General features: G+C 45.9%; 1 protein-coding gene and 1 long non-coding RNA gene across 4 annotated transcripts in view; both read right to left on the reverse strand.

Annotated features, from left to right (window-relative positions):
- The window catches only part of LOC309659527, a 381,336-nt gene that overhangs the window by 303,307 nt on the left and 57,070 nt on the right, over positions 1–20,959 (reverse strand). The gene's annotated exons all lie outside the window — the stretch shown is intronic.
- On the reverse strand, positions 1,084–20,752 carry LOC309659504 (uncharacterized protein). 3 transcript variants are annotated; one of them, XM_082459361.1, is made up of 3 exons: positions 20,073–20,752; positions 4,861–4,950; positions 1,084–1,194 (listed from the first exon to the last, which is right to left on the reverse strand). In XM_082459361.1, exons 1-3 carry the CDS (start codon positions 20,263–20,265, stop codon positions 1,169–1,171), a joined length of 309 nt encoding a protein of 102 aa, XP_082315487.1. In that variant the 5' UTR covers positions 20,266–20,752; the 3' UTR covers positions 1,084–1,168. The 3 variants fall into 3 exon arrangements, 1 of the variants encoding a protein (XP_082315487.1); XR_014262842.1 differs by lacking the exons at positions 1,084–1,194; positions 4,861–4,950 and adding exons at positions 17,528–17,611; positions 18,844–19,105 and having other exon boundaries at positions 20,073–20,180; XR_014262841.1 differs by lacking the exons at positions 1,084–1,194; positions 4,861–4,950 and adding an exon at positions 17,523–19,105.

A 20,959-nucleotide genomic window follows, 5' to 3' on the forward strand; every position in this document is an offset into this window, starting at 1 on the left:
CTCCCTCTTCCACCCATGGGGCTGTGTGCGTGGCTGGGGCACCGGTGGGGAGAGCCATTACTTTAGTCCAGGTCCTTTGAGAAGCAGATCCCAAGATGGGATTAAACGCGAGAATTTTATCAAGGGAAACATCTGTGTGAGAGGAAATGGGAGGGGCTGGGAAGGCTGGGAGGGCCATCAGGCGCGATGAAGACCGGACCCCAGGAAAGGAGGGCAGGAAGGAAGGTTGGGTGGGAGCACCCTGGTTGCCATGCGGTGCAAGGAAGCTTTGGCGAGGCTTCTATCCGAGGTCCATGTCTCCCGGGAATGGCCCCCTCACTTCCTTCTGGACGCAGACATGGGAGGGGAGCCGCGTGGTGCAAGGAAGCTTTGGCAAGGCTTCTATCCGAGGTCCATGTCTCCCGGGAATGGCCCCTCACTTCCTTCTGGACGCAGACATGGGAGGGGAGCCGCGTGGTGCAAGGAAGCTTTGGCGAGGCTTCTATCCGAGGTCCATGTCTCCCGGGAATGGCCCCCTCACTTCCTTCTGGACGCAGACATGGGAGGGGAGCCGCGTGGTGCAAGGAAGCTTTGGCAAGGCTTCTATCCGAGGTCCATGTCTCCCGGGAATGGCCCCCTCACTTCCTTCTGGACGCAGACATGGGAGGGGAGCCGCGTGGTGCAAGGAAGCTTTGGCAAGGCTTCTATCCGAGGTCCATGTCTCCCGGGAATGGCCCCTCACTTCCTTCTGGACGCAGACATGGGAGGGGAGCCGCGTGGTGCAAGGAAGCTTTGGCAAGGCTTCTATCCGAGGTCCATGTCTCCCGGGAATGGCCCCCTCACTTCCTTCTGGACGCAGACATGGGAGGGGAGCCGCGTGGTGCAAGGAAGCTTTGGCAAGGCTTCTATCCGAGGTCCATGTCTCCCGGGAATGGCCCCTCACTTCCTTCTGGACGCAGACATGGGAGGGGAGCCGCGTGGTGCAAGGAAGCTTTGGCAAGGCTTCTATCCGAGGTCCATGTCTCCCGGGAATGGCCCCCTCACTTCCTTCTGGACGCAGACATGGGAGGGGAGCCGCGTGGTGCCTGGGAGATGCAGGCTCAGCACAGATGCCAGAGACAGGTTTCAGGGAGGCTCCACTGGGGCTCTCTGTCAGTTCCGCTGCCGCAGGGCACTTCTGGAGGTCTCTCTACTGCTGCCGTAAGACTGTTAGAGCTGAGAAATAAGGGGGCCAAAGTTCATTCACCAAGACTTAAAATCTAAGGATCTGACCCAGGTCCATGAACAGCTCATTTTTCAGCTTTGGGCGGGGGACACTCCTCTTGGGCAGAGGACAGTAAGCCTGAATTTCCACCCTGCTCTGCTTTGGTGGTTATACCACTCTGAGCCTCAGTTCCCTCATCTCTGTAATGGGGGGAGGAAATAGAACACCTAACTCAGAGTTGCCTGGAGCATGTGTGTTTACAGAAATGCTTAGCAGGAAACATTGCACAAAAGAGTGCTTTGATCACCATTAGCCCCTCGCCCTTCACACCCTCTTCTGCCTCTGGCCCCCAATCCTCATGGAGTCACAGAGCTAGCTTTGTCCCACTGTGGTAAGAGAAGTCCCCATGTCCCTGTAGTGACTGTGTGCCTTTGACAGCTTGTCTGTTCCCATTGGGAAACTGGCCACAGCCAGCTTTTAATTTGGCCACCTTCCTTCCACAGCTCAGCACAGGCCTGGGATGTCAGTGTAAAATCAGGAAAAGGCGCATTCATTTGAGCCAAACTGAATTAGCCAGGCCAGTCTGCGGCCGGGAAGTCACGTGCTGCTTTCCCAAGCCAAACAAATTATTTTTAGATTATTCGCTCTTTGGCATTATCCATGCCACAGCTCTCTCCTGTTAGGGCACATCAGAGAAAATTGGCTACAGCCAATTAATGCATATTTCACAGCCATTTGTCTGCACTGGACCTCCCTGTACTCGTTTGTGAAAAGTGGTTGAAATTGACCCCTAAGTTCTCAACCCTAGTGGTGAGTGCACTGCCATCACCTGGGGAGCTTCTATTTTATTTTTTTTAAGTTTTTAAAAATTGAAGTAATTACAATGTTGTGTTACTTTCTGGTGTACAGCAAAGTGATTCAGCTATGGACATATATATTCTTTTTCATATTCTTTTCCATTATGGTTTATTACAGGATATTGAATATAGTTCCCTGTGCTATACAGTAGGACCTTGGTTCATCTACTTTATATATAGTAGTTTGTATCTGCTAATCCCAAACTCCTAATTTATTCCTCCCCCACCTTCCCTTTTGGTAACCATAAGTTTGTTTTCTATGTCTGTGAGTCTGTTTCTGTTTTGTAAATAAATTCATTTGTATCATATTTTAGATTCCACATATAAGTGATATCATCTGATATTTGTCTTTCTCTTTCTGACTTACTTCACTTAGTATGATAATCTCTAGGTCCATCCATGTTACTGCAGATGGCATTATTCATTCTTTTTTATGGCTGAATAGTATTCCATTGTGTGTGTGTGTGTGTGTGTGTGTGTGTGTGTATACATCTTCTTTATCTGTTCATCCGTCGATGGACGTTTAGGTTGCTTCCATGTCTTGGCTATTGTAAATAGTGCTGCTATGAACATAGGGGTGCATGTATCTTTTGGAATTAGAGTTTTCTCCAGATATATGCCCAGGAGTAGGATTGCTGGATCATATGGCAACACTAGTTTTAGTTTTTTGGGGAACCTGCATACTGTTCTCCATAGTGGCTGCACCAATTTACAGTTCCCACCAACAGTGTAGGAGGGTTCTCTTTTCTCCACACCTTCTCTAGCATGTATTATTTGTAGACTTTTTAATGATGGCCATTCTGACCGGTGTGAGGTGATATCTTGTTGTTTTGACTTGTATTTCTATAGTTATTAACGATGTTGAGCATCTTTTCATGTGCCTGTTGGCCATCTTTATGTCTTCATTGGAGAAATGTCTGTTTAGGTCTTCTGCTTATTTTTTGATTGGGTTGTTTGGTTTTCTGATAATTAAGCTGTATGAGCTGTTTGTGTATTTTGGAAATTCAGCCCTTGTCAGTCACATCATTTGCAAATACTTTCTCCCAGTCCGTAGGTTGTCTTTTCATTTTGTTTATGGTTTCCTTTGCTGTGCCAAAGCTTATAAAGTTTGATTAGGTTCCATTTGTTTATTTTTGCTTTTATTTCTATTGCCTTGGGAGACTGACCTAAGAAAACATTTGTACGACTTCTGTCAGAGAACATTTTGCCTATGTTCTCTTCTAGGAGTTTTATGATGTCATGTCTTATGTTTAAGTCTTTAAGCCATTTTGAGTGTATTTTTTGTGTATGGTGTGAGGGTGTGTTCTAACTTCACTGATTTACATGAGGCTGTCCAGCTTTCTTAACACCACTTGCTGAAGAGACTGTCTTTTCTCCATTGTATATTCCTGCCTCCTTTGTCAAAGATTAATTGACTGTAGGTGTGTGGGTCTCTTTCTGGGCTCTTGATTCTGTACCATTGATCTATGTGTCTGTTTTTGTGCCAATACCACACTGTTTTGATTACTGTAGCTTTGTAGTATTGTCTGAAGTCTGGGAGGGTTATGCCTCCAGCTTTGTTCTTTTTCCTCAGGATTGCTTTGGCAATTCTAGGCCTTTTATGGTTCCATATAAATTTTAGGATTATTTGTTCTAGTTCTGTGAAAAATGTTATGGGTAATTTGATAGGGATTGCATTAAATCTGTAGATTGCTTTGCATAGTGTGGCCATTTTAACAATGCTAATTCTTCCAATCCAAGAGCATGGGATATCTTTCCATTTCCTTGAATAATCTTCAATTTCCTTTATCAATGTTTTATAGTTCCTAGCATATAAGTCTTTCACTTCCTTTATTTATTTATATATTTTTTGATGCGATTTTAAAAGGGATCATTTTTTTACTTTACCTGGGGAGCTTTTAAAGATCCTGGTTCTCAGGCCACACCCCAGCCCAATTACATCAGAATCTCTAGGGTGGGACCCAGGCATCAGTGTCTTTTAAAGCTCCTCTGGTGATGCCAGTGTGCAGACCAGTTTGAGAACCAGTAAAAGACAATTTCAAAGCTTCCTTCCATCTCTAATTCCAGTGACAGTGATCTTGAAGAGGGTACAGCCTACTTCTAATTTAATTCATAAAATAGGAATTGTGTGAGTGAATATTCCAGCAATTTTGTAATTTTATATTCTTCTTAAATTCCCTGCTCTCAATCATGTTCCTCTTTGGCATCTTGGTCAATCAGTGTTTAGACTCATAATTACTACCTTTATCCTGCATAAATATTTATTTACTTCATGCATCTGTCATAATTCCTTGTGTTCACTTATACAGCCTGTTTGTGGCAGGTATACATTTCACAGAATTGGTTAACTTTTCTTTGTTACTCTAATAGAAATTAGCTCCTGAGCTCCAGTTCCGCTTGCTGTCTTACGTGTACAGCTCAGTGAATTGTTACGTAGGTGTGCGTCCATGTAAGCCCTGCCCAGATTGAGATATTTAACACTTCACCCTGGCAATCCAGAGGGCTCCCTCTTGCCCTTTCCACCCAACCCTACATCCCCCAGAGGTAACTGTGCTCTAACTTCTATCACCAGAGGGTAACACTCAAGTCTCCTTTGACTAAGTGCTTCCTCTAATTGAGGTTCACGCCTCTCCCCTGGCTCCTTCTTCCCTGAGAGTGATCTAGGTCTCCCACCAGAGGAGAGGTCTGCTTCAGGCACGGTTGTTCAGTAATCTATTAATGTATCACAGACCATCCCCAAATGTAGTGGGTAAACACAAGACATTCGCTCTCTCACAGTTTGGTGGGTTGATGGGGCTCAGCCGATTCTTCTCACCTCACCTGAGATCTCGAGCAGCTGCGTTCTGACGGCAGCTGCACCTGGGTCCCAGAGGCCCCGCTGAGCTGGAAGGTCTGGGTTGCCTTCTTTTTCTGAGAAAGTAAAAATTAGCTCTGGCTAAGAATGTAAAAATCTGCTCAGCCTTTCATTCGGCTGGAGTATGAGACATGGATTGAATGATATGCAAAATTGACAAGATATATTCCATCCAGGGACTCACTGCAAGGGGAAAGGCCTAACAACCATCTTTGTTATTCCTGAGTAACCTTGTTTTCTAAAATCATAGACTATCAGAAACTTTCATCAGTAAGAATGACATGCCCCGATTTTGCCCAGAGGAGCTAAGTCACTTGGACACAGAGAAGCAGCCTTGGTTTGTTTCTGGGCAAACCTCAGATGCACCTCCTCAGGTGCAGTTTCTGGACACGGCATTTTCCGTCTATCATAACCCTATAGTGTCTGAGGAAACACGACCCTGGCGTCCATCTCACAGTCCTGAGCAGATGTGGAATCCTTTACACGGAGCCTGCTTTGCTTTGAGCCTATCAAAACTTTGATTCAATACCATAATCACCGAATTGTATACTCTAAAATGGTGAATTTTATGGTATGTGAATTTATGGCCTGTGAAATATGGCATCTCAGTTTTAAAAATGATAGACAAGCGGTTGGCATGGAAAATTGTTGGCTCTTAATGCCACTTTACACTGAGTTTCTTTGATGACCTCAATTTAGTAAACTGGTTTTTCAATTAAAAGCAAACAAAATCTCAGCTTCATTTGTATTCCGCTAAACCCCACCCTTCCCCCAAACCTTATGCTAACTCTGCTTTACTTTTGTTTGGTGAGATGCCCCATGGTTCCTCTGGGGTGTGGTCTGTCTCTGCAGTGGCTCAATACACCTGGCTTTGTCAGGCCAGTTTGTTCCTGACAGTCGTAAGCTGTCAGGAGGACAACCCTGGTGCCTTGGCACTCCTCCACATGGTCTCTCTCCACTGGTGGTGTCTTCCCCTCTAGGGCCTCTCCACGGGCTGCTGTCTCCAGCAGGGGACCTGGGCTTCTCACACGGTGGCTGACTTCCACAAAGACTAAAGTAAAAGCTGCCAGGCTTTCTTAAGACTTAGGCCTGGAGCTGTTACAGCATTACTTCTGCTGCACTCTGTCGGTTACAGGGAGTAACAGGCCAACCCAGACTCAGTGTGGGAGGGGACGGCACAGGGACGAGACTGTCAGGAGGTGTGGTTCATTGGGGGCCATCTTCGGAGGCCAGCTGCCACCACTGTCCTCTCTTCTCATGGCGTTCCATCATTGGGCTTCATCTGCCTTGGGTTTCAGCCTCAGGCCCTGCTAATCTGCAGAGAGCATCCACTCTCTACAAACAGCCAGAGCTCTTCCAGTTTGCTATCTGCTCAGTCCCTTCGGCTTCCCTCCGGGGCCATGGGGAGTTTCTGGCCGCATTCCCCACACTGTGCTGGGATGCCCAGGTCTCTGCAGGCCTCCCTCAGGCCCAGCTGCCTGGGCTTCTCCCTCAGACCTTGTGATGCTACTACCAGGTGCCATGCTGGATGTGGCTTCTCGGTGGGGGTCCACACTCTGGGGGTTCAGGCCCCTTGTGCTGGGGATTCCCCAGACCTGGTAGCCTTACCCATCCTCTGAGGTAGCGAATGCCACTGACTCAAGGAATGGGGGACTTTGGGAAAACAAGAGAAAAATGCGCAAGAGAAAATGGATTAAATCTAAGTATTTAGTATAACTTTTCTAGGAAATCTGCAACAGTGAGGGCTGTTCTGTTTTAGGCAGCTATTAATAGGGGTTTTTTTTCTTTTTAATTATTTTCTTTTTTTTTTTTTTGGCTGCACCCTGAAGCTTGTGGGATCTTAGTTCCCCGCCAGGGATCGAACCTGGGTCCCCTGCAGTGGAAGCTCGGAGTCCTAACCACTGGACCGCCAGGGAATTCCCAGGCAGCATTAATATTGATTATCAGTATTGTTTTGATCTGAATTTGAGGTAATGATAATCAAGTTTACATAACTCTTAAGAACTTTCATACATATAATTTATTTCATCTTCACAGCAATCTTTTGAAAGGAGGAATTATTATTATTCCCATATTACAGATTATCTGTAAGTCCCATATTACAGATAAGGAAACAGGCTCAGGGAAATCAAGGGAGTTTTCCAAGGTCGCATATTGTATGATTTTATCTTGAAGGGACAATTTTAAAAGAAAAAAGATTTGAAAGAGAACTAATGGGCCTGTGAATTTAAATGAGAACGTTTCGATTTTTCCATTTTGATTATCTTGCAAAATACTGGGCTTTTAGGGGGGAAAAAACCTCAGGATTCCTAAAGAACAATAATGGCAAAGTGTGGAGAACAGTTGTGATAAAGTGAGAAAGAAATAGATCACACAGTACCACTCACTTTGCTAACTCTGCGTGTGGAAAACATGAGCCTCTGGATTCCTCATCTGAGAAAAGACACGAGACACAGCTCGAGCCCTGGACCCGCTAATGGGGCCGCCAGACCAACTTTGGGCTGAAGTTGGACTCCGTGAGATTGAGAACAAAGAGGATGCAGGTGAGCATGAGGAGGGCTGCTGTAGGGATGTAGAAGGGTCCAGGGCCCTGAGCGACAGGCACCTGAGGATAAATCCAGATCCTCAGCGATAATCCACGTGGCAGCGTGTTTGAGTGTGTGCAGCTGAGGCTGCTCCTCAAATTCCTGTCTAAAGGAACTCACCAGAACAGGACATGGCGTTCATGAGACCTGCAGACACGGGGGAGGAAGGGGTCCTCAAAGACCTTGGCTTTGGGGTCTTAACTTGGAAAATTGCCTCCCAGTAGGTCTTTTAATATATAGTGATCCTGCCTCTAAGTCATTATGTAATAAACGCTTTACATTCATTATTTTTTAAAAGCTGGACTCCATTTTAAAAAAAAATAGACTGGAGAGAGAGAGGTCACTGACAGAAAAATAGTATATATTGGTATGGCTTTCTTTTCCTTTTTCTCTAAATGTGTTTATAATTGCACACCAGGACAAACAAGTTTGAGCTCTTTGAATATAAGCTCTTTGAATATAAAACATTTCAGCTTTCTTTGACAGTGTGACTCAACTTGGGCAAATAGGGTTGAGAATGATCCACAGAAAAATAAAACAAATTGGCTGTTTATGGAGCCACCTACTAATGGAAATGGAAATGCGTTTAGCACATGTTCTTTCCAGGAATCTCCCGGACTGACTGAAATAGGGCAGGAATAAAAATGGAAAATTACTTTAGAAGGTCATTTGAATATCAGATGCTACCACTTATCAGTTGCCTTGAATTTGTGAATTTCCTAATTCAAGAGCTGTTCACTTTTATAAAGACGATTGAAACTGATATATAAGGCGGGGGAGGGTGGGGGGATTGTAAAAGAAATTTGGAGCGTGTAAGAAAGGCCAAAAAGAAGTAATGATATATATTTTAAATTGACCTCAATTCAAAATATGTTTTTGAATTTGCAAACCACAGGCCTCTTCCAGAGTGCCTCAATTCTGAGAATCTGTGCTCCGATGAATTGAAATATACAAACAGAAATCTTAAAATACAGTTATGTGTGCTTTTAAGCTGGATGTGATGTTTAAAGGGAGGGGAGGAACATAGGGCGAAGATAAGAGACCAGAAGAAGACTGCCACAAAGTAGAATTTTCCAAGGAAGTTGTAAGTTTATCCAAATTTCCCTGCAGAAAACAGTCATCTGAGTAAGTATACCCTAATAATTCAGTCACTGAAGATACACTTATTTTGCTAACTTAACCCTCAGACCAGTGGTTCTCAAAGTGTGGTCCATAAACCAGCAGCAGCACCTGGGAACATAAGAACTACAAATCCCCACCCAACTTCCAAGACCTGTGAGTCTTGGAAACTCAGAATTCTGTGTTTTAACAAGTCCTCTGGGTGATCTGATGCACGCTCAAGTTAGACCTGTTTACCCCAGATTCATAAGTTTTTAGTTCCAGGCATCTAAGAGAGAAAACTTGGCCCATTTTTCTGCTCTTCAGGTGTGCCTCATTTCCAAAGCACAGGGTGTCAGGAGGGGGAAGACGGTGTCGGGTGTGAATTGGTTCTGGGCGACAATGTCACATAGTTGGAGAAAGAGTGCTAAGCTCAAGAGAAGGACCAGCTGTGTGCCCCCTGCAGGTTCAGGGCGGAGAGCTGGCGAGGATGCATAAGGAACCAAGAAGCCTTCTGAGAAGGAAAGAGCAGGTTGGAAAGCACAGGCTCGACTCAAGAAGAGCAGATAGTGGGGGAATGGCCACAGTTTTTATGGTGCTCTGCCTTCAAGAGGTGGAGCTTAACTCTCCTTCCTTTGACTGTGGCCTGGACTCAGTGACTTGGTTCCAGTGACAGTGTGACACTTCCAGGACTAGGTCACAAAAGGCTGTGGCCTTTTCCTTTTTCTCACCTTGGATCGCTCGTTCTTGGGGAAGCCTGCTGATGTGTCATGAAGACACTCACAAAGCCTTGTGAAAAAGTCTGTGTGGCCAGGAACTGAGGTCTCTGAACAGCCTCCAGCCCCAGCCAGGCCTTCAGATGACTGCAGAGACTAGGCCCCCTGCAACCCCCTGCCCTGTCCCACAGTGTGACTCAGATGGCCCTGGCTTCTGCCCTTTACCCCTCCCATCACCCACACTTGCACTCGAGCCCTCAGAAGAGGAGGACCTTAAATCACTGTAATCTCTGTGTGTTTCCCCCTCTTTAGACTACAGCCCACCCCTGCAGGGGCAGAGGGAGGAGCGGTGGGAATAGATACACGAGTGAGCACGACAGGGGACCTCTCCCTGTTGTCTGGCACTACGGCACCAGAAATGCCTGTACTCAGAGCTGGAAGAGCAGTGGTGAGCAGGAACACGTCTCCAGCTCCGTGTGAGGAGGCATCAGGATTAACAGCTTAGGGCTATCTGAATATAGACTTGAACAGGAGTACTTCCTATAGGGAGAACCTGGGAGGGCATTGAGGACCTGAACTCCCCACGGAAGGGCTGAACTATTATTATGAGCAGGTCATACCTCCAAGCCTGGAGAAACCCGTATTACAAAGACACAGGCTGCAGTTGTGTTGGTGGCACCTTTAACATGCTTTCCCCCCAGCCTTTTTTTTTTTTTTCCTTTCGTTTTCATTTAATTAATTAATTAATTAATGGCTGTGTTGGGTCTTTGCTGCTGCGCACGGGCTTTCTCTAGTTGCGGCGAGCGGGGGCTACTTTTTGTTGCGGTGCACGGGCTTCTCATTGCAGTGGCTTCTCTTGTTACGGAGCACGGTCTCTAGGCGCGTGGGCTTCGGTAGTTGTGGCACGTGGGCTCAGTAGTTGTGGCTCACAGGCTCTAGAGTACAGGATCAGTAGTTGTGGTGCACAGGCTTAGTTGCTCTGCGACATGTGAGATCTTCCTGGACCAGGGCTTGAACCCCTGTCCCCTGCATTGGCAGGCGGATTCTTAACCACTGCACCACCAGGGAAGTCCCCCCCCCCCCCGCCACCTCCTGCAGCTTTACTGAGGCATAATTGACAAACAAAAATGATATATATTTAAGGTTTACAATATGATGTTTTGAGATATGTATACATTGTGAAATGGTTACCACAGTCAAACTAACTAACATATCCAACTCCTCACATAGTTACCATCTGGGGGGGGTGGTGGTGTGAGAACACTTAAGATCTACTCCCCTAGCAAATTTCAAATAGTATACAATATAGTGTTGTTAATATTAGTCACCATGCTGTACATTAGGTCTTCGGAACTTATTCATCCTGTGTAATTCGGCAGCTTTGTTCCCTTTGACCAACATCTCCCCAAATACCCCACCCACACCCACTGGCAACCACCATTCTACTCCTTGCTTCTATGAATTTGACTTTTTTAGATTCCATTTATAAGTGAGGTCCTGTAGTATTTGTCTTTCTGTGCCTGGCTTCTTTTATTTCATTTAGCGTAATGTCCTCCAGGTTCATCTATTGCTGTGATCTGAATGTTTTTGTTTTCCATAATGGCGGTACGAATTTACATTTGCACCAACAGAGCACAGGGGTTCTCTTTTCTCGTCAACACTTCATCTTTTGTTATTTTGATAATAGCCTTTCTGACAGGTGTGGTGTGATATCTCGTTGTGGTTTGATTTGCATTTCCCTGATGATTAGTGACGTTGAACACTTTTTCATATACCTGTTGACCATTTGGATGTCTTTGGAAAAATATCTACTCAGGTTCTTGCCCTTTTTAAAATCAGGTTATTTGTATTCTTGCTTGAGTTGCTTGAGTTCCCTATATATTTTGGATATTAATCCCTTATCAGATGTATGGTTGGCAGATATTTTCCCCATCCCATAGGTTGTTCCTTCACTGTTTCTTGTTTCCTCTGCTATACAGAAGCTTTTTAGTTTAATACAACCTCATTTGACTATCTTTTTTTCATTGCCTATGCTTTTTGCGGTCTTATCTAAAAAAGGATTGCACACACCAATGTCAAGAAGCCTTTCCCCTATGTTTTCTTCCAGTATTTTTATAGTTTCAGATCATATGTTTTAGATTTTAATCCATTTGAGTTGATTTTTGTATATGGTGTGAGATAAGGATCCAATTTTATTCTTCTGCTTGTGGCTATCCAGTTTTCCCAACACCCTTTATGGAAGAGACTGTCCTTTCTCCATTGTATGTTGTTGCACTTTTTTGAAATCAATTGACCATAAATGTGTGGATTTTATTTCTGGGCTCTCTATTCTCTTTTATTTGTCTACATGTCTGTTTTTATGCTAGTATCATACTATTTTGATTAATATAGCTTTGTAATATATTTTGAAATCAGGTAATGTAATACCTCCAGCTTTGTTCTTCCTGTTCAAGATGGCTTTGGTTATTGGGGTCTTTTGTTGTTCCATATAAATTTTAGGATTGTTTATTCTACTTCTCTTAAAACTGCCATTGGAATCTTGATAGGGATTGCACTGAATCTTTAGATGGCCTTGGGTAGCATGGAAATTTTAACAATATTAATTCTTCCAATCAATGAACACAGGATATATTTCCATTTATATGTGTCTTCTTCAATTTCTTTCATCAGTGTTTTATAGTTTTCAGTGTACAGATCTCTCATTTCCTTGGTTAAATTTATTCCTAAGTATTTTATTTTATTTTATGCAATTGAAAATGGAATTGTTTTCTTGATTTCTTTTTCAGATATTTCATTGTTAATTATAAAAAGACAACTGATTTTTCTATGTTGATTTTATATCCTGCAACTTTACTGAACGTGTTTATTAGTTTCAATAGCTTGTTTGTGGAGTCTTTAAGGTGTTCTCTATGTAATATCATGTAATCTGCAAACAGAGACAATTTTATTTCTTCTTTTCCAACTTAGATGCCTTCTATTACTTTTTCTTGCCTAATTGCTCCGGCTAGGACTTCTAGTGGTATACAGAATAGAAATGATGAGAGTGGGCACTCTTTTCTTGTTCCTGATAGTAGAGGGAAAACTTTCAGCTTTTCACCATTTAGTATGATGTTAACTGTCGGCTTGTCATATATGGTCTTTATTTTAACACGCTTTTTAAAAAGTGCTTTGTAAGAGGTTTTCTGTGGAAAGTTGGTAAAATCAAGTGAGATATAAGGTTTTATTCAAAGGGGAAAACTCAATTAAGAGAATGCTTTAAATTGACCCTTGTATTGCGGGAGAAGTTGAAAGATCTGAATCTTTGGTACTTTGAGGGGTATTAAGGGACATAAGACAACAAAGATACAAGAAATAACAAGTACTAATAACCCATTTTAAAAAAAATTTTTTTAAATATTTATTTATTTGGTTGCACCAGGTCTAGGTTGCAGCAGGCAGGCTCCTTAGTTGAGGCTCATGGGCTCCTTAGTTGCAGCTCGCCAGCTCCTTAGTTGTAACATGCAGACTCCTTAGTTGTGGCATGTGAACTCTTGGTTGCGGCATGCATATGGGATCTAGTTCCCTGACCAGGGATTGAACCTGGACCCCCTGCATTGGGAGTGTGGAGTCTTAACCATTGCACCACCAGGGAAACCCCTAACCAGTTTATTGAAAGCTTTAAGTTCCTTTTTTTTTTTTTTTTAATATTTGTTTATGTATTTGGCTGTGCCAGGTCTTAGCTGCGGCATATGCAATCTTAGTTGTGGCATGCGGGATCTAGTTCCCTCACCAGGGATTGAACCCAGGCCCCCTGCATTGGGAGTGCAGAGTCTTAACCACTGGACCACCAAGGAAGTCCCAGAAAGCTTTAGGTTCTTAAACAAGCTGTATCACATCCCCCTTTCACAGATCCCAGGCAATAGTTCAAACAGGAATCGTAGCTTTTGCTGTCAGGTTCAGGTATAAACCAACTCTCATTTTCAGGCTTTAGAAAGTCCAGCTCAATCCATACCAAAACTTCAACCTCTCATCCAGTTCAAATGCCAAGGGGTGTTAGGTGCCCACACCTAAAGAGAGTTACTGATGCTCTCTTATATGCTTGACACCTGATCTGTTTCCTGTGCCCTGCACCATCACAGTGGTCGGAAAAACGTCCTAATGCATCTGCTCTATAGCAGCCTTCTTTCTTCATGGGGTAGTACAGGACTAAAAGAAGCCATGAGCAGTCCTCTCCTCTGGCCCCACCAGATCCATAAGCAACATGTCTTGTATATACAAGAGTCTAAACATTCCCACATATAGGCTGAGAGGGAAACCAGCATTCCTTAAGCACCCACTGTGTGCCAGGCACTTGCCACGTGGTAATTCCTTTCATTCTCACAAAACCCAGGAGCCCAGTTTGCAGATGAGGAAGCAAAAGCTCAGAGAGGCTTAGCAACTTGCCTATGATCACACAACCAGGAAATGGACTTGAATCCAGTTCTTCTGAATTGTATCCACTCCCAAATTTATATCCTGAAGCTCTAACCCCCAGTACTTCAAACTGTGACTGTATTTGGAGATAGGGCCTTGTGGCTGGGCCCTAATTCAATCTGACTGCTATCCTTATAAGAAGAGGAAATTTGGAAACATAGACAACAGGGATGTCCATGCACAGAGGAAAGGCCATGTGAGGATGCAGCTGGAAGGTGGCCATCTACAAGCCAAGGAGAGAGTCCTCAGAGGAAACCAAACCTGCAGACACCTTGATCTTGGACTTCTAGACTCCAGAACTGTGAGCAAATACATTTGTTGTTTAAACCACCTAATCTATGGTCTTTTGGTTATGGCCGCCCTAGCAAATGAATATACTGGACTAATGCATTTTCCAGACAGCATGTGGATATCACAGACTGTAATTGAGGATATGTCAGCATCTTCTCCTCTGAAGACTATTTTTCAGGAGTTGTTGACATGGCATTGAGGCATGGAAGCCAGAGCTGGGAAGAGCTAGTTGTTTTGTTCCAGGCTAGGTGCAGGCCTGATGTGGGAGGTGTCTGGCACATGGTGGAGAGAGCCTGGGGGAGGCAGGGGGAGAATGCACTCACCCAACCCTCAACTTACACAGGGGGCTCTGGAACCTAACATTTATAGGCCAGACTGTGTGAAAGTGCCTTACACATGTCATTTCATTTACAGCTAAGGCCTCTGCAGCTGCAAATTTGCATTTCTCTTGGCAAGAGACAAGTCTGTTCTGAGACTTTGCAAGGGGAATCTTGACCCAGGCTGAATTACTCTTAGGGATTTTGGATATCTTGCAATGTAGTTTACTATTTTGCATATAACATGAATTCATTAATTCATTTAACGTTTATTGAACGTCTACTGTGTATCAGATTTGACACTTGGGTGGATAAAGAGAAGGACCAGTCATGGGCCTTGTGTTCAAGGAATTAATAATCTACTCAGAGAAATAAGACATATGTCAAAATAACTATATTGCAAGGTTGAAAGCACAGAGTAGAGCTCCATTTATATTAGCACATATACATACACACGAACATAAGTATTCTTCTTTTTGAATAGTTTAAATGTCTCCTACCACGTGGCAAGGCATTGTATAAGGCATTTTAGAAGTGGTACATTGAGGGACTTCCCTGGCGGCCCAGTGGTTAAGAGTCCACGCTCCCAATGCAGGGAGCAAGTGTTCGATCCCTGGTCTGGGAACTAAGATCCTGCATGTTGCATGGCGTGGCCAAAAAAATAAAAAGAGAGAAGTGGTATATTGAATCCATAGTGTGGAGGAGGAGACCCCTCTCCCCACACTTACACCCTGGGCCACCCCTTCTAAGGCCATGTGCCCATGCCCTCCAAAAAAAAGGAGTTATCGGTCTGATGGGTCAGAACCCAGGATCCTCACAGGGCCGTGTTGCTCATGGGTGGGCTCACTCTGCCTTAAAGATCAGCTCTGTGGCCTCCTGAGAATTCCTAGGGGCTGCTCACCCAGGTCTGGCCTTGTCCCCCCACCCTCCTCATTCTTGTCTCTGGAGGGGAGGGGAGCAGAAGCCCAAAGGAGGGCTGGTCGTCTCAATTCCCTGGGGAGGAAGAAGCAACCCTCTGTGGCTTCCAGGTCTGACCCACATTCCCCAGCTCAGCCTTTGCCAGAATCTGTCTTGGTTGTTACCACAATTACTAAAGTGTCCCCAGTTCTCACTTGGGTGCTGAGACTTGAATGCAGTCCCCTAGTCAGGTCCTGAGTGGTGAGAGGTGAGTCCCGAGGTTGGCTGTTCCTAGTGCAGGGAACCTCAGGGTGCATCCCTGACCCTTCCTCAGAGCCCCATCAGGGGTGTTATCCCCACTGAGCTCTGAGAAGTTTCCTCAGCTGGTGAGCGGCCAAGCCGGGATTCCAACCAGCTACCGTTTGACTTGAAACCGTAGTGCTGTTGCCACCATGCACACTGCCCTCTACGTGCAAGAATGAAGATGAGGGAACCACTGGGGACGTTCCCAGGAGCACATGCATCCCTCCTGGCAGAGTTTTCACGGAGGAGGGGACATTTAAACTTGGGAGAACTGGGAGGACTTGGACATGAAGGGAGGGGGGCTTTCCCAGTGGAGGGGAGAGCAGGGATTCTGGAATAGGTGGAAATAGGAGGGAAACATGAGGCCAACCTTCCCTGCTGGCAGCTCACAGGAGCAGGAGCTGGAACGCCCTGCACACATGTAGAATCTTCCCCCATTGCCCAGCCGTTCACATTGGGAAGCGACCTCCTGTGTTCCAGGCCACCAAGATCTGCATCCAGCATCTTAGCTTGTTCTCTTTCCTCTGAGGACTCTCTGGCCATGAGGCCCTGCCACTGGCCCCCGAAGGGCCATGACCACGCCCACCCTGTGCCCGGGCAGGTCCCCTCAGGTGCCTCCCCATTCCCTGTGGTGTCTGAACCGGGGCTGGTGGTATATAGAATGCAGGCTTCGGGGTACTGGTGTTCTAGCTCTGTGGCCCTGGGCAGGTCACCTAAGCTGCCTTCATTGGCCTCTGTTTCTGCATCTGTAACATGGAGGGAGTGACAGCTACCTCCCAGAGTTGCTGTGAGGCTTTCAAGAAATAATAGGCGTGCAAGTATAATAGGTGTTTGATGACCGGTGATTGGCATCAGTGTTTTTATCCCTTAAGATCAGAAAGGCCTCAGAGTCTTCCATGAATCCCTCCCTGAGAACTACAGTCAAATCTCACCTCTTACCTTCCTCATCGGCTCTGGCACGCCTCCTGCCAAATTCCTGTAATCTAGACGGCGGTGGGCCCTCCCCAGATCACCTCTGACCCCGGTTCCACAGTCCTGGTCACTCCAAGTCACCTCAGCACTTCTGCAGATTCCAAGGAAAGGCTTTTCTATCCTGCCCAGTCTCTACTTTGTCCTACACCAGCCCAGCATCTGTGAGAAATCTGCCCTTCATCGGTTCTAGTAACTTTATAAAGACCTGGGGGGTGGGGAGGAGGAGGCCTTTGACTGGGGCCGGTGTGATGTGAAAAAGATAGAGAGGTCCAGAGGGCTGAGGAGAGGCTAGGGGTCCGGGCTCAGCAGAGGTGTGGCAACATCACACTGTAAGGAGGAAGTGTAGGAAGGGTGCATATTGGTGCAGCCGCCTTGGGAAAACACAATCGGCCACACTCCACCCTAGAAATACACCCAATCTGGTCATTATTCACTGTCTCCCTCATCTCCACCTTCAGGACCCTCCTAATGGGCCTCCTGCATCCTCCCACATCCATTTCTAAGTCCCTTTCTTGCCATTTATATGCCAGGGTGATCCCGTTAAAACAAGAGTCAGAGCTTGTCCCTCCTCTGTTCAAAACCCTCCACTGGCTTCCACCTTAAAACAAAGCCCAGACTCTACATGACCTGGCCCCTGTGGCTTCTCCCACCCTTTCTCCCTCACCCACCCCTACTTATTCTACTCCAGCCACAGAGGCCTCCTTTCTGCGCCTGAGACACATCACGTCCCCTCAGGTCTCTGCCAAGATGTCACCTCCTCAGGGAGGCCCTCCCTGATTAGTTCTCTCTCCATTCTGCATCACACTGAACGCCTGGACTACGCTTCTTGTTTGTCTTGACACCTTCACTACAGTGCAATTTCCTGAGGGCAAGGAATTTTGTATATTCAGTTCACGCTAAATCCCTGACTCTTAGATCTTTGCATGGGACACAGCAGGAACTCAGTAATTATTTGTTGAATGAATGAATCCTCTGACCTCTCTCTTACCTTCCTGAATCATTTTTTTTTCCATTTCCATCTTCTCCAGTTTAGCCATGTCCATCCACCTCCTAAGGACACACGTGTGTTTGCAAAACATTCGGTAACTGTATATAAGGAAACAGGTTATCACATAATCCATGGTAACTGCATGGAACATTTTTTTTTTAATCTCTCTAGTGCTTAAAAAAAAAAAAAAAATCACTGCTCTCTTAACCCAGATTGTATAGGTATATATTTTGGCCTTGCAGATAGCCCTTTCCCTGTGGCTGAGCATTTTTAAAGCACTTTAAGACTTTAAGGAGGGGATTAAATACTGCACATGCTGAGGCCCCGATTTGCACACAGTTTGGTCCCACACAGCCTGCAGGATGGGGAACCTCCTGGTTGCAGGAACCACAGGGCCTCACTGAACGCAAACCCCAAAGCGGCGAGGGGCTGCCATGCCTGTGTGTGTTCTCCTCTGTCTCTCAGGTTATTTTTTCCTAAAGTCTGTGGTTCTAAAACGTCCCTCAGCAGCTGCTGGTATTGCTTGCACTGGCCAAGATGCCCCTTCCCACAACAGGCGTGGGCGTGTGCGTAATTATACAGAGCTGGGGCCCTGCTCCTCTCCCACCATGTGGAGTCCTGGGCAGCCCTGGCCTGGCAGTGTGTTAGGAGCGAGCCACCCTGTTCCAGGGCCTTGGCAAACAGCACAGCCCCACGCCCTCGATCTCCACCTTCAGCTGCACAGAGACTAGATCCAAGCTTTGAGATCAATGCTTTGCCTTTACCTTGGGCCAGGTCAAATTATGGTGCGGCCCTTCCTCCCCACCCCATCCAATCTCTTGAGATCCAAGGTGGGATGGTAATGGTGATGGGGAGGGGCGTGAGGTGAGGTCGAGGAGGTGATGGGGTTGGGAGTGATAATGTTCTCTCAATAAAGATATCATGGCCAGTACAGACAGTAAACTAGGAACATGCGTTTGGTCTGGATAGAAGATGATGAAATGAATGTCAGCTATGTTTTCTAGGGCTCACCCTCTGGGAAACCTCAGGCAGACCCACCACCCCACCTGCGAGAGTGGGGCTGAGGTCTGTTGTGTAGGTATGTATTTTGTTACATGTAAGCCTTTGGTGGCTTAACAATTCTTCTGAGCTCTTTTATTTCTGTGATTCTTGAAATACGTGACATCAGGAAACTGGCTTTGCTCAGGATTCAGGACGTTTTCCCTGCCTGTGGGCTTCAGTTCAAGCGCCATCCATCCTTGGTTGTCACAGACGATTTTGGGGTCTCCTCTGGCATCTCGAGCCCTCTCTGACTTCCTGTCTTAAAGCTGTGACCTTCCCATTTCCCTACCAAGAATGTGGTTTCCCCTCTTCATAGCTGAATGATTCTTGGACCCACAGCATTTCTGAGTCTGGCAGAGATGAGGTTGACTGATGATATTCCCTTGGGGAGCAAGTCTGGCCTGAGGCCTTGGAGCAGCAGTGGCATCTGGCTCGGGTGTCAGCGTGAGGGGTTCAGGTCCAGTCTTGCCAGTGATCGCTCCGCCTGCCGGACAGTGGCCTGAATCTCTGCTGCTGCCCCTGGAGCCTCACATAAGCCTCAATTTTCTCATCTGTAAAACCGGAATTATTAACTTTAGTCCTGCTGCCTTGCTCGTGACCATCAAATGAAAAAAAAAAAAACTGTTAAACTAGATTTTATAAAAAGTAAAGCCCTGGGACTTCCCTGGTGGCGCAGTGGTTTAGAATCCGCCTGTCAGTGCAGGGGTCATGGGTTTGAGCCCTGGTCCGGGAAGATCCCACATGCCACGGAGCAACTAAGCCCATGTGCCACAACTACTGAGCCTGCGCTCTAGAGCCTGTGAGCCACAACTACTGAGCCCACGTGCCACAACTACTGAAGGCCACACGTCTAGAGCCCGTGCTCTGCAACAAGAGAAATCACCGCAATGAGAAGCCCACGCACCACAACAAAGAGTAGCCCCGCTCACCGCAACCAGAGAAAGCCCGTGCGCAGCAACGAAGACCCAATGCAGCCAAAAATAATAATAAATAAATTTATTACAGAAACATTTATATAGTCACTTAAAAAAAAAAGTAAAGCCCTACATCACAATTATTTATTTAGCACACTAATGACATGTTTATTGTATAAAACAGAAGTAAAAGGGGGGATTAAATAATAGGAATTAAATAAAAATAGATTTGGGGGTCAAGGTCCTTTTAGGGGAAAAAGCAAAGTAAATGGGTTTCTTTTCTGCAGGACTTCCCAGGGGCTTTGGTATGCTAGTATATAGTATACATTGCCAAGAGGGACATACAATAGGCCGCATTTCTCAATTTATTTAAACTCGTCTGCTTTTTAAAAACGGAGTTAGAATTGGTGCACCTCCAGCTCAGCTTGGGGGAAGGCTGTGTTGTAAGGTTATTGTCACTGCTGTGACTGCACTCCAGGTGCAGTGGCTCAAGGCCCGCCCAGTGCAAATCTCTTCCCTGAAAGTGAGGACAACCACCTCCTGCCCTGGAGAGGACCAGCAGGCTCACGGCCTGGGGGAGACTGGCTAGGCGCCTTAGACTTACCAGCAGCTTTCTCAGCCGAGCTTTCCGTTGCGCTGCGAGGCTCCATCAGTTCTGGCTCCGACTTTAGCCTTTGCTGCGGGACAGGGCTGTGAGGAAGGGCTCTCCCGGGCTTCCCAGCTGCCCTGTCTTGTCTGCCTGCTGCTGACGCAGCTGCCGGAGGGGGTGGCCGGGGGCCTTGGTGTGACTGAATCATCCTTCATGTTGGGCCAGAAAGACCAGGCTCACAGCTCTGTTCTCTGCCAGGACCAAACAATAATGGTCTGTCTGCCCCGCTCAGCACGTCGGCAGGGACTTGTTGGACCTCGGACATGCAGGAAAGACACCTTTTCCCTTTCTTCTTTCTTCTGTACTCCTAAGATAGCCAAGAATTTGATTTCGGGAAAAAAATCCTTTTATTTTTAAATTGCAAAGTAAGTAATGCTCACTGTAAAAATTTCCACTAATACAAATATGATTTGTATAAGGTTTAAAAGGTATAGAAGGCTAAGAAGGTGTTATTTGTATAAGACTGAAAAGGAAAGTTTCCCTCTTTTTCCCCTTAGCCCACATGCTTTCATCCCCAAGTGTGTAGTGTACATTGTTCTAGTCTTTCTCTTTGCCTTTCTCTTTGCACATATAAATAATTGATAAATAGATTTGCTTTTTTGGTCAGGTTCACTGCAACTTTCCAGTTTCACTCAACATGGACAAGCTTCCATGTCAGAGCATAAATGGGAACTATCTTTTTCTTATTTTTTAAAGTCACATTTATAGAGGGAAATTTTTTTTTTTGGCTGTGCAATGTGGCTTGTGGGATCTTAGTTCCCCGACCAGGGATCGAACCCATGTCCCCTGCAGTGGAAGTGCGGAGTCTCAACCACTGGACCGCCAGGGAAGTCCCATGTTGA

Source organism: Balaenoptera physalus (assembly GCF_965194825.1).
Source record: "Balaenoptera physalus genome assembly, chromosome: 4".
In the NCBI taxonomy this organism is placed as follows: domain Eukaryota; kingdom Metazoa; phylum Chordata; class Mammalia; order Artiodactyla; family Balaenopteridae; genus Balaenoptera; species Balaenoptera physalus.